Source organism: Natator depressus, chromosome 6 (assembly GCF_965152275.1).
Source record: "Natator depressus isolate rNatDep1 chromosome 6, rNatDep2.hap1, whole genome shotgun sequence".
NCBI lineage: Eukaryota > Metazoa > Chordata > Testudines > Cheloniidae > Natator > Natator depressus.
In genome coordinates this window covers 72,414,915-72,428,856 of record NC_134239.1, presented here as the reverse complement: position 1 = coordinate 72,428,856, position 13,942 = coordinate 72,414,915, and the positions used below count along the sequence as shown (strand labels likewise).

Genomic DNA, 13,942 nt, shown 5'->3' with positions numbered 1-13,942 from the left:
CTCCTCATGTCCAGGCCACCTGGCCAGTGGCTTGGCATGAGCAACTCTAAGGCTGGTAACTATGATGACAACCTTGCAGAACCTCTGTGTGTGTGTGTGTGTGTGTGTGTGAATGTGTGAATAAATATGAGATTGAATGGAATGTTATAGCTATAACTAACTGCTTACTATGATAACAACCTTGCAGAACCTGTGTGTGAGAGTATGAATGAATGAGTGAATAAAGATGAGATTGAATGGAATGTTACAGCTGTAACTAACTGCTTACTATGATTCTTTCTGTATTCACAATAAATGTGGTATTTTGCCTTTTTCCCTTTAATAAGATCCTGCTGGTTTTTAATTTATTGGTATAACATGCATAGATTGAAAAAGAGTGCCTGGCAAGCATATGGGCATGTGAGAACTTCTACAGAGATCTGTGTGGACTGGTAACAGACAATAAATAGCTTGTAACCCTCATTAGTGGAAAAGACCTGGATCAAGCACTGCTCAGATGCCAACATCTACTGCTAAGGTTAATGAAATTTAACCCAGTTGCTAAATATGTTCCTAGGAAAAATCTGGTGATAGCAGACATTCTATCACAGAGCCCAGCATCACACTCAGCTACCTGTGAGCTTGAAGATGACATAACGGCAAATGTGGATACTGTGGCTGCATACAGACCAGTGTCAGAAAAGTTTCAGAGTAACAGCCGTGTTAGTCTGTATTCGTAAAAAGAAAAAAGAAAAGGAGTACTTGTGGCACCTTAGAGACTAACCAGTTTATTTGAGCATGAGCTTTCGTGAGCTACAGCTCACTTCATCGGATGCATAGCATATCGTGGAAACTGCAGAAGACATTATATACACACAGAGACCATGAAACAAAACTTCCTCCCACCCCACTGTCCTGCTGCTAACAGCTTATCTAAAGTGATCATCAAGTGATCATCAAGGAAGGCCATTTCCAGCACAAATCAAGGTTTTCTCACTCTTCCCCCCCCCACACACACACACAGACACACATACAAACTCACTCTCCTGCTGGTAATAGAAAAGGGACTCCTCCAGCTAAAAAAACCCAACCTTGACAGACACTCAACTTCAAGAAGTTCAAGTTACATATGAGGCGGCTGACTCGAGTATCTAAAGGACACTAAGGAAGTGATAAGAGACTACTTTGTGGTGCGTGGACAATTGAATGAGTCAAATGGACTTGTGATTAAAGGCAATTTGCATCGTAATTCCAGACAAATGAGTGGAGAAATCCTAAACCTCATCCATGAAGGACATCAAGGATTAATTAAATGCTGTGAACGGGCCAACCAGGTGGCCAGGCATCAGCAAGGAGATAAAGAATAAAGCATCTGCACATGAACACTGCAGAACTAACAGACCAACACAACACAAGGAACCCTTAATAACAGCACCTCTACCAGATGGACCTTGGAAGAGACTCACTGAAGATTTATGGGAATTCAGAGGCCATCATTACCTGGTCTTCATGGACTATTTTTCCACATACGTAGAAATAGTGTATTTGAAAGACATAATATACCACAGAGTTATTGAGAAACTGAAGTCCATTTTTGCTCAGTTTGGTATTCCAGAACAACTAGTGATGGACAACGGACCACAATTCACTGCAGCAGAATTTAAGTCATTCCAAACAAAATATGATTTTGACCATATTTACTAGAGCCCGTTTTACCCAGAAGCAAATGGAGAGGCTGAACGAGTTGTAGAGAAGGCTAAGAAAATCTTACAGCAGGAAGATCCTTTCCTTGCTCTTCTGTGTTACAGATCAACACCAATAGCAGCTACTGGATATAGTTCAGCACAAATCCTGATGGGAAGACAACTCAGAACTACTATTCCATCTTTGGAAAAGAATCTATTTCCAAAGTGGCCAGGAATGAAGAGAATAGCCAAATGGGATAAAAAGGCTAACAAAGCTTATGAACAATTTTACAACAGATGTCACTCAGTTAGAAAACTGCCAGGTCTAGAGACTATGTTCACGTCAAACTGGATGAGGAAAAAGAATGGATAATGCCAGCTGCCATAAAGAAAAAGAATTCAGCACCTAGATCATATGTGATTGAGACCAACAGTGGAGACTTCAACAGAAACCATCAACATCTACAGCTTGTTTCTCAGAAAGAACAATCAACAGAGCAAACTACAGATGGCAGATGCACAAGCAAAAGAAGACGACTCAAGGATTCCAAACTGACCACAACCAATCATTGCAAGTAATGGACACCCTTTCACCACTGCCAGAGCCTTTCCTTCAGTGTGGGGAAGGGCTCCGGAAATGGGGAGGCAGCAGGATGCCACATTGCTAAAAATAGCAGTGTAAATGGGTAGGCATGGCTTGGGTGAGTAGAGAACTATCTAGGGCATGTACTCAGGTGTACCCACACCCTTCAAGCATGTCTTTACTCTGCTCGCCTAAGCCAGGCTTCACCGTTTACACTATTATTTATACCCATTCTATGGAACTACGCCGGTATATACCCTACATGCCGCCAAAAGAAGGGTGCAGTGTACATGCACCCAAAGTGACATACAGCCCAGATACCACATTGCACCTGTTGTTATGGGCAACTGAGTTCAGACAAGGTTTGTTGCTGAATTGCAGAAGCCCTTTGCTCCCAAGGAGCCCACCCTGGCATCATTCTCTACGGAGACAGGCAGGGAGAGCAATGGGTTGGAGTTTTAAAGAGTAACATTAATTGGAAGCCACTTACATTTTCTCCAGGAAGGTGTAGCGAGATGCATTGGATGTCAGTGGATTTCTAACGATGGCCATGATATCCTCAGCCCAGCTCTGGCAACAAAACAAATGCAATCAGAGGTTAGAAAAGTGGCACCAATCAGGACATGGCATCTGCACTCTGAATGGTGCTGACCTCCCATCCCGTCCTCACAGCCTGAGGAGCAGTGCGCACCTTTCGGTCCCTGCCACCTGCCTAGTCTTGAGCTCCTGTTTCTACACCTGCTTACAGTGGGACCTTGAACTTACCCTCCTATCCTTTGCTTTGTCCACTTTAACTGCAGGAAGGAGGATGATGAAGTGAACAGCAGCAGCACATTAATTCCTTCCTTCTGCTTGCAGGGGCTCCAGGCTGGAGCTCAAGGACACTGTACCCCCCTCTCTTTTGGAACGGGATTCCTGTCCCTTGCAGCTGGCAAGCTTGTCAGTCATGCTCAAGAAACAGGGGATTTAGAATTCCCACCCTCCCTCTTTCCACTAATACTGCCATTCCTAGACATCCCTGGTGGTCCATTCCCCTGAGGTCTCAGATACCTTGCCAACACTCTCTTTGTAGGAGACAAAGTTGTGGAAAGTGAGATCCACCATATCGGGGCCGGTCACAACAGTCAGAGTCTTGAGCAGGAAGTTGTTGTCTGGGAAATCCAAGTTAAAAACCTCTCGGAGCTTCTGGCTCTGCAAAGGGAAACAAGGTAAAAATGAAGGGGGATGGGTAAACTGACACCAGAAAACAAGACCCAACCCAAACCTTTACCCGACTTTGCACTGAACCCTTATGGAAACTGGAAGAAGTTTTTAGAAAACTTTTTATATTATTCATTTTCACTGTGGGCCTCTGTACTTCCTGGGTCCAGTGGGAATGTGAAGAGGTACTAGAGCAGCCTGGCATTTCTGATATTACCAAGAGATCTCAGGAGAAACTTTCTTCTTGAGAGATCTCCAGTGACGGTTGCCAATTGTCTAATCTCAAAAAACTAAACAGTCTTGCCTCACCCCTTCCCCAAAACCCCACCCCTCCCCCGCCCCTTCTCTGAGGCCCCACCCTGCTAATTTTATCCCGCCTCCCTCCATCGCTTGCTCTCCCCTCACTTGCTCATTTTCACCAAGCTGGGGCAGGGGGTTGGGGTGGGGGAGGGGATACAGACTCTGGGCTGGGGGTGCAGGCTCTGGGATGGAGCCAGAAATGAGGGGTTCAGGGTGCGGGAGGGGGCCCTGGGCGGGGCAGAGGGCTGGGGTGCAGGAAGGGTGAGGGCACCAGCTGGGGATGTGGGCTCTGGGGTGGGGCCAGGGATGATGGGTTTGGGGTGTAGGAGGGGGCTCTGGGCTGGAGGTTGGGGTGCAGAGGGTGGGAGTAAGGGCTCTGGCTGGGGGTGTAAACTCTGGGGTGGGGCCAGGGATTATGGGTTTGGGGTGTGGGAGGGGGCTCCGGGCTGAGGCAGGGGGCTGGGATGTGGGAGGGGGTACAGGCTCTTGGCTGGGGGTGCGGGCTCTGGGGTGGAGCCAGAAATGAGGGGTTTGGAGTGCGGGAGGAGGCTCAGGGCTGGGGCAGGGGTTTGGAGTGCAGGAGGGGGTTCAGGGCATGGGCTCTGGGAGGGAGTTTGGGTGCGGGAGGGTGCTCAGGGCTGGGGCAGGGGGTTCGGGTGCAGGAGGGAATTCAGGGTGTGGGCTCCAGGCGGTGCTTAGCTGAGGCAGCTCTGGGGAAGCAGCTGGCATGTCTCTCCAGCTCCTAGGTGGAGGCACGGCCAAGCGTCTCTGTGTGCTGCCCCTGCCCACAGGTACCACCCTGGCAGCTCCCATTGGCCGTGGTTCCTGGCCAACGGGAGCTGCGGAGCCAGTGCTCAGGGCAGGGGCAGTGCGTGGAGTCCCAGTGGCTGCCCCTATGCCTAGGAGCCAGAGGGACATGCTGACTGCTTCCTGGGAGCCATGTGGAGCTGGGTAGGGAGCCTGCCAGCCCCACGCCAACTGGACTTTTAACGGCCCGGTCAGCAGTGCTGACTGGAGCTGCCAGGGTCCCTTTTTGACTGGGTGTTCCAGTCGAAAACCGAACCCCTGGCAACCCTATCTCCAGTCCAAATTTGCAGACATTGCCGATATTGTAATGTATGGAATAAGGTGACAGATACTACTTAAGCAGGGTTCCTGAGTTTATTACAAACAGGCTGTTTGTCAGCATCACACAATAGCCTTAAGGCTGGATTACTGCAGTACTCCTTACTCCAACATCACCATAACATTATCTCTTCCCAATGCAGTTGGAGTGTTAGTTATGATCTTTAAAGCCCTCCATGGTCTAGGACCCAGTTATCTGAGAGATGGACTCTCTCCCTGTGTCTTGTGCCAGTAGTTGTGATCGCCTGAATCACGCTTGCTGCCAGTTCCTGGAGTTGGTCCCTCTGTAAAATGAGTGTCAGAGCCCCTCACTTCTGGAACCTGTCTCCCCTCCATCCCACCCCACATTTGTGGCCCACCAGAGCCTGAGTTGGACAAGTATAGACCTTCTCTGATTAGTGTAATATGTATTTCATTACTAGATCACGTTAAGGATAATACATGTCAATTTTTACAGAATCTTTGTAGAATTATTTTTCATTAATTTTCTTCATCACCATGTAAAATCTCCCAAATGTAAGGTGCTGCGGTGCAGAGCACCACAATTTACAATGAAATAAGTAACATTCACAAATCATGAAAGAAGTGCATTAAATTCACTATATAAATGTAATCCTCCAGCCAAAACCAAACAAACGGCCTGATCCTGCCCCTCTTGAAGTCAATAGCAAAATTGCCATTGACTTCGGTGGGAGCAGAAGCAGGCCCGACTTCTAGCTGCATATGTGCAGCTAAACTTCTAATCTGCTACCATAAACATAGTGGCCCAGATTCAGAGGTGATGTCTAGTGGGTGTAGGTACAAGGGAGACTGAGTCTACAGTAGTGTAACTTACAAGTTGAGGAAAGTGTGAGTGGCAGTCTCTTAGAATCACTTTCACTCACCTCTGAATTTGGCCCAAGTAAAGTACAATCAGTTGCTCACATACAAAATGGGAAGTGACTACCTAGGAAGGAGTACTGCGGAAAGGGATCTGGGGGTCATAGTGGACCACAAGCTAAATATGAGTCAACAGTGTAACACTGTTGCAAAAAAAGCTAGCATTATTCTGGGATGTATTAGCAGGAGTGTTGTAAGCAAGACATGAGAAGTAATTCTTCCGCTGTACTCCACGCTGATTAGGCCTCAACTGGAGTATTGTATCCAGTTCTGGGTGCCACATTTTAGGAAAGATGTGGACAAACTGGAGAAAGTCCAGAGAAGAGCAACAAAAATGATTAAAGGTCTAGAAAGCATGACCTATGAGGGAAGATTGAGAAGATTGGGTTTGTTTAGTCTGGAAAAGAGAAGACTAAGAGGGGACATGATAACAGTTTCCAAGTACATAAAAGGTTGTTAAAAGGAAGAGGGAGAAGAATTGTTCTTCTTAACCTCTGAGGATAGGACGAGAAGCATTGGGTTTAAATTGCAGAAAGGGAGGTTTAGGTTGGACATTAGGAAAAACTTCCTAACTATCAGGGTGGTTAAGCACTGGAATAAATTGCCTAGGAGGTTGTGGAATCTCCATCATTGGAGATTTTTAGGAGCAGGTTAGACAAACACCTGCCAGGTATGGTCTAGATAATACTTAGTCCTGCCATGAATGCAGGAGACTGGACTAGATGACCTCTCGAGGTCCCTTCCAGTCCTATGATTCTATGTCTTCACCTCACAGTAAGCCCAAGCTAGCCTAGCCTGGTGTAGCTAGCTTTGCAGTGGGGATGCTCCATCCATGCTAAGTGCTACCCATGTAATTGCATCTACACTGGTGCTGTACTAGCCCATGTGCTGGGATGAATTTCTGGTGTGCTATCCTATCGTTCTTAGTGATGCATTAAACTGGACCACTCTATTAATTCATTTGCCTGGTGCTCTCTCTTACCTAGCATGGAGCTGCTGCCCGTAGGAAGAACATGAGAACAATGCTTTAGGTAAATAATTTCCAAGGGGAAATACTCCTTATTACTGCAGACAGCTCTGAAGGCAAAAGAAAACAGCATTTGGCTGCAAGAATTTTTAATGAGAATGTCATTAAGGAATTCAGTCTGCAAACCTCAAAGTGATTTGTAGTGCAAGTGGCTGGGACTGCTCTTTCTCTCTCTCTTTCTTGTCCACTAAGCATACAAATTCCCCCAAATTATGGGTCTTACTGACATCACACCTTCTGGCCAACTGGCAGCCCAAGAGGAGGGCTTCTTGGACAGCACCTCCATTCAAATGCTGTGTAAGTGCAGCAGAAATGAAGCAGGCAAACCGGAGGTCAAAAAGCCAGTGCAGAAGAAGGGAGAAGTTAAACCAAAAAGTACATCCCAGGTAGAGCTGTGGGATAGGATTGGAGGTCTACCAGCACCAGTGCTTGATTATCCTGCCCTTTCACCACAAAGTAGGGTGGGCTGCTGGCCCAGGCTGAAGCAAAACCCAAGATCAAGGCTATGCCCTCAGCTGTGCTTGCTAGCTCACGCTTAAAGCACCTTCTTAACCAGGGTTAGAGATTTTTGTGTGTGTGTAAGCAGGGGAATGGTCTAGCTATGGTGGGGAACCTTCCTGGCTTATACACTACCCTGGTAAAACGGGCTAGCGAAAGGATCTGAGTCCTTGCTCCCACCCCTTTTATCCAGAGGGCTCCCCTTCCACTCTCCTGTGTGGCAGAGTCCTCGTAACCCCAACAAGGCTGGGCCCAGGATTTCTGGGGCTCAAACCCCCAACCTTGTCGTGGTCACTTAGGTCAGGGTCTTGCGTATCCCCACTCTGGGGTGCTCTCTCTGCTCTGGATGCTTCCCTGACCCACTGATCATTCCACACAGTCCAAAGCAAATACAATTTATTAAACAGCAATTAATTTTGAAAAAATAAGGAAAAATGATTAAGGAAAACACATAACCCCACTCTGAGGGACGGGAACATCAGAACTAGCATCTCTGGAACGTAAGGGAAGTTCACAGTCTGTTCCTCACACGTCCCAGGCCTCCTGCCCAGGCCCTGGTTGTGCTGCAGGGATGCTGCAGGTCAGACAGTGGCCACACGCCTTTAGGCTCTAGGTGGCAGGACCTTTCTTCCCAGAGCCAGCCCCCCTGTTGGGGTTATGATCCCCCTCCAAGTCCGGCCCGCAAGGCCTCTTAGCGGGGGCACCTCCCTGCGCTGGGCCCGCTCCCCTAGGTCCCGCGTCGCTCACCGCTCCAAGCTGCTCACCGCACCCGGCTCCGGACTGCTCCAGCCCCAGCTCCACTCTGCCTCAGTACTGCTGCTGCTCTGCCTCCCGCCCCCTGGGCTGCTTCTCTGGCCCCTCTGGCTCTGATTGCTGCAGATCTCCTCCCAGCACAGGTCTGCTCTTGTGGCTGCTTCTCTGGTTCTCTCTGGCCAGCATGACCCTGCCCCCCAGCTCAGCTCAGGCTCCTGCTTTCTCCTTAGCTCAGCCCCACTCTATCTGTAGTCTGTTCCCTCATTAGCCTGCCCACCTGTCAATCAGGCTGACCTGGAGCATTGGCCTCTCCCCATTGTTCTTGCAGACTGTCAGTCTCAGAGTCCTGATTTCTCATTGACCCTTCCCCTTTTAGTACTGGGAGATGGCCAACCAAAAACCCCCACTAAGTTTTAGTATGGGGCCAACAGTACCCTAACACGTGGAGAGAAAGGGAGCACGGGCAACACCTGGGTTATCAGCTGGGCTAACTCTGCAGTAAAGATATATCCTTGTAAAACACATGCAAATACATGCTTGTATTCTATTACAATTCAAATCCCAGCTCTTTCTTTCCTGTCATTGAGTTTTCTGGTCACATTTGGATTGTAAATGGCCAGATTTTCAAAACAGCTCAGCACCCAGAACTTCTTATGTGCTTGTAAAATGCAATGGACACCCAAAGGCATGCTGTAAATTATACGGTTTTATTTTTCAGGCATTTTCTATTATATTTTTATAGAGTTCAATGCTAGTTGAGTCTGTGGTAAACATCTACCTTTAGGAAAAGGTAGATACCACCCCAAGACTATCAAACTAGCATCTGTGTCTTCCAAGAGCAAAGTGCCTTCTCCCATAGGGTGATTCCAACAGCCAACATAACATGAATGCATTTGAAGTGTGGGGAGGGGAGGAGAAAGACTGGAACAGAGACTTTTAAAAAAATCACTCAGAAGACTTTTATTTTATAACAGAGTAGGAATCTGTAGCACGGTCTTGTAGTTTTATTTTGTGATTTCTGTCCAATGCAGAGGAGTATGTGTATAGCACATGCTTCCCTTTCTGCCTCTGCCTACGCAGCAAGGCCCCTGGTATGATCAGGTCAGACTTCACTGATCCTTAGTGTTGCCAGGAGTCCGGTTTTCGACCGGAATGCCCAGTCAAAAAGGGAACCTGGCGGCTCCGGTCGCTGTTAAAAGTCTGGTCAGTGACGCAGTGGGACGAAGGCAGGCTCCCTGCCTCCCAAGGCTCTGCACGGCTCCCAGAAGCAGCCGGCATGTCCCTGCGGCCCCTAGGCAGAGTGGCAATCAGGGAAGCTCCGCACGCTGCCCCCGCCTCCACAGCGCATCCACTGCAGCTCCCATTGGCTGGGAACCGAGGCCAATGGGAGCTGCGGGGGCAGCACCTGCGGGTGTGGGCAGTGCGCAGAGTCCCTTGGCCTCTCCTCCACCTAGAAGCCGGACATGCCGGCTGCTTCCGGGAGCCGTTTGGAGCTCGGCGGGCAGGGAGCCTGCCTTAGCCCTGCTATGCTGCCGACTGGGAGTCGCCTGAGGTAAGCACCGCCTGACTGGAGCCCTCAACCCAACCCCCTGCCCAGCCCAGTGAAAATGAGTGAGGGTGGGGGAGAGCGAGTGTTGGAGGGAGGGCGGATGGAATGAGTGGGGGCGGGGCCTCAGAGAAGGGTCAGGGCCTCGGGAAAGGGGTGTTCGGTTTTGTGCTATTAGAAAGTTGGCAACCCTACTGATCCTCATTACAAAAGCCTTCATGTCATATGATTTTAGTCTTGAATTTAACTTCATGCTACAGACCTGCTGGCTGTTGTCCAAATTATTTACCTCCCACATACTACACCATGAAACTGAGACAATAGAGAAATTGTGGTTTATGTTGAAGAAGTTTCCTGTATTTGTTAGAAGCTGTCTCCTCCTCCCCTTCCTTTTCTGTTATTTGGTGTTGCTTATCAGGCAGGTAAGTCCCTTTGTTGTTCACAGTTGAGTCTCGACAGTCTGAAAGCTGTCATCTAGAACTGCTACCTTTGAGTTTGTTCTGCTAGACAAACTCATCAAATTCAGTACTGGCAATATCTTGATCCTGTCATCTCACATAACATCACGTTTGCAGCTTTTTATCCTCAAAGCACTTTATAAACATTAACTAAGTAAGCCTCACAACACTCCAGTAAAATTAATTGTTATCCCCATTTCACAGATAGGGAAATTGAGGCACGGAAAGGCTTTAAATAGGGAAGAAGGACAGTCTTTCGGTTAAGGCCCTGGACTGGCTTTAACTCCCAAACATAGACTTCACATGTGAACTTGGACAAGTCACATACTCTCTGTGTGCCTCCATTTCTTATCTGTTAAATGGGAATGACCGTACTCACGGGGGTGTTGTGAGGATAAATTCAATCATGTTTGTGAGGTGCTCAGATACTGTGGTGAAGGAGGCCAAATGGCTGCCATACATAAAGGTTGCTTGCACCACCCCACAGAGTCAGAGCTGCAGATAGAATCCACGAATTCTAGCTCCCAACCTAAAGCTCAGACCACAGTCCCTTATTATATCATGACAGTTTCCTCACATCATGCTGCAATTTCACAACACAATCAGACACAGTGCCATTTTACATGAGATTGCCAGGTAAAAACAGGTATGATATCATTAAAAAGCAGGAGAGGTTAATTCATGCCCCAGCCCTATAATTCATGCCCCAGCCAAAATGGGACTTTATAAACCAGCAACCCAGTGATTCAGCTTTAATCTCAGCTCTCCACTCTTTTCCCACTTCCCTGATTTCCCTAGTAGCCTCACTTGAACAAACCAGAGTCAGAAGCCAGGGAAACAAACGCTCTTATGCAAATATAGGCAAAGAACCATGCAGACTGCTAGAGTTGGAGAGAAAGCAGCCTTTCCTCACCCTCAAACGCAATGCCAACATCACAAAGCTGTGGCAACTGAATGGTAATCAGCTTTTACTCCAGTGCTACATGCTGGCAACATGATGGAGTAGTTATAAGGCAGCAGCTCCATAATATGGCAGTGAGTATGTTCGCTGAATATGTCTAAGGAAAATCTAAGCCCAATAGTAAGATGTAACGCTCACTTTCTTATTAGCCTTGCCCTATCCCTTGTCATCGGGATGGCTTACTGCTGAGCATTCTCTAAGTCTCATGATGATGAGGGCCGTTCTGCTGACATGTGCATGGAGGGCTCCACAGCTCCCAATCCTCACAAGATTTAAGACCCCATCACTCTGAGCAGCACTGGTAGCTACCAGGGAATTGGGGGAGAGGAGTTATCCAGATGAAGTTCCCTCGGCTCTTGCTGTTGCCCATGGGAAAGAGTCACTTGGACCATGTGGGAGTTGGGAACACAGTGGGACACAGATGCATGGGGCACACCTTCCTGATGTGTGGCCAAACTAGAATTCATGGATTTTAATGGAGGATTCTGCCCCCATTGCCCCCAGTAATTTTAGCCATTTTAGTATAAAATTCATTTCCTAAATAAAACTAACCATTACAGGAGTGGGGGCCAGACAGCTTCGTGCCCCAGGGTGCCAAACAGCCACCCCCACCAAGCACTGAGCCTTTCCCTGCCTGCTTCCTCCCCTAGTATTTGGAAATCACAGAACTGTAGGACTGGAAGGGACCTCAATAGGTCATCTAGACCAGTCCCCTGCACTGAGGCAGGACTAAGTATCATCTAGATCATCCCTAACAGGTGTTTGTCTAAGTTGTTCTTAAATACCTACGACAGAGATTCCACAGTCTCCCTAGGTAATTTGTTCCAGTACGTAACTACTCGTACAGTTAAAAAATTTTTTCCTAATGTCTAACCTAAATCTCTCATTCAGCAATTTAAGCCCGCATGAATTTACAGGCTATGGACCCACGCTTGCTTCTCACCCTCTCCCATATACAAGTGCCCGTACAGCCCAGTGTGGTAGCACTCTTGTTTCCAAGCCTGAAAATGACAGGTGGTTCAAGTCCTAGTCCAAGGTTTGTGCTCATATGCAACGTAGCATTAGGACTGTTAAGATATGGCACTCTTCATCTGAGATGTTTGGTTACCTGCATGAGAAGTGTGATACTGGTTCCACAATCACTGCTTTGCTAGTTTCTAATCCATTGGTTAGAGAGAGCTCTGTGTAGTGCTCTGAGATACCTTGAGGGCAGTATGAAAGATACCATCTATGCAAACACGTGGCTCAAGCAAGGGCTCAACCTTGGACAGAAAAGGGCCACAGACTCACCTTGGGGATTTTGGCAAATTTTCCTACTCGGGTGTCTCGGATGCTGGTTATATCCAAAAATTCCATTTCCTGAAAAAGAATAAAAATAGGGAGGAGGGTGGCACTTGGAGGAGGAAGGGCAAGGACAGCAAGAGAATGAAGGGTTAGAAAGGGAATGGCAAGGCTCTCTGGTGGCTCTCACTCACAGCCCTGCATTGGGGTCAGTGTGGAGCTGCACTTCCAGAGCAGGAACAATGGCACAACTCCCAGCCACACAGAGACAGCACCTGCTGCAACATTGTGTAAGCTGACTGCTCCCCTGGCCAGTGCAGAGGGACAGTGATATGTGGTTCCACCCCCTTCCTTTTTGGGGTGGAGGTCCTGGCAGGGAACAGTTTCTGGGGGCAACAGAGCACAAGGGCTGCAATTCCGTCAAGCTCCTGCCCTGTGGGAGAGCACCTTGCACACCCATCAAAGGGCATGCCACAAACTTGCCCTAAGAAGGAGGCAGGCGAGAGGTTGTAGCAGGGATGGATTGCTGTTCAGTAAAGCCCAATTAATCAGACAGGGTGGTATCTCTGAAGTGAAAATAGGGACTCTGCATAGAATCCTGGAAACATCTGGCAGGATGTGTAATGCTTAGTAAGCGCTCAGGAGGGAAGGGAACAGCACTTCTACCAACTGAACAAGCACTCAGCTCCGGCCAAGACTGCTCACACTTGCAGAAACATCTAGTTCACAATGGCAGACTGAAAGGTTTAATACAGTAATTAACACAACTCCTCCCCTAATAACATGACATGTTGCTCCCATACGGGTGCCCTCAAGGCCTGTCAGGGCCAAGCAGTTATCACTGGACCTGGGATCAGCAATACGGTGTGCGTGCAATGCAACTGAATCAGCTACCAGCCCAGCCACGGAAAGTAGCCTGTGAGAGTCCACAGTTCACCCTAGTCCTTCACCTGTTACCCATGTCATCAGCCTGCCTATTGCCCCCAGCAGTGTCATTTTGCTAATCACCCATGTCACCCGCATAATCTACTGTGGTCTGCCTGTTCTGTGGCTGCATCCGCCCACTCGTTGCCATGGCCACACTCTCCAGACTGGCCAACCCATGGCCCATGCCAACCCATACTGCCAGCAGCCAGCCTATCAGCTACACCCAGCAGCCGTTGTCAGCTCACTCAACGCCCAGAGACTCTCTCAAAGTGGGAAAGGTGCCAGACAAATGAATGCACCCGATGAAGTGAGCTGTAGCTCACGAAAGCTTATGCTCAAATAAATGTGTTAGTCTCTAAGGTGCCACAAGTCCTCCTTTTCTTTTTGCGAATACAGACTAACACGGCTGCTACTCTGAAACTTCTCCCAGGATGTAAAGCCAGCAGATGCGCCATGTGGCTCTCAGATTTGCTTACAGTTTGTACTAGGTGCTAATCAACTAGTACTGCATTTCCCAGTATAACTAGGCACTTGACCTATGTCTCCTCCCACAGCAGCAGGCCTGCTCCTCACAACTCCATGATTCCAGTACCAGGCCTGCTGCTAACACCCTTCCGCAGAATCAGCATTCTTTGCCCAAAGAGCAGCAGGTCTTGTCCCCATTTCCTTCCCCAGCTCTGAACCCCTCGCACCAGTTACATACCCTGAACATCTGCTACTTTAGGGAGAAGGGAGGGGGC

The 13,942-nt window shown here is 48.3% G+C and overlaps 1 protein-coding gene and 1 long non-coding RNA gene across 3 annotated transcripts in view; one reads left to right on the top strand and one right to left on the bottom strand.

Moving 5' to 3' along the window:
- Window positions 1–13,942, top strand: part of LOC141989271 (uncharacterized) — a 212,319-nt gene that overhangs the window by 57,555 nt on the left and 140,822 nt on the right. The window lies entirely within an intron of this gene.
- PLCB2 (phospholipase C beta 2) overlaps window positions 1–13,942 on the bottom strand; it is a 70,973-nt gene that overhangs the window by 47,290 nt on the left and 9,741 nt on the right. For both annotated transcript variants that reach the window (XM_074955715.1, XM_074955716.1), the window contains exons 3-5: window positions 12,285–12,353; window positions 3,298–3,438; window positions 2,738–2,817 (exon numbers count right to left, since the gene is read on the bottom strand). In XM_074955715.1, the coding sequence (XP_074811816.1) occupies window positions 2,738–2,817; window positions 3,298–3,438; window positions 12,285–12,353 (290 nt within the window). The remainder of the gene's footprint in view (window positions 1–2,737; window positions 2,818–3,297; window positions 3,439–12,284; window positions 12,354–13,942) is intronic.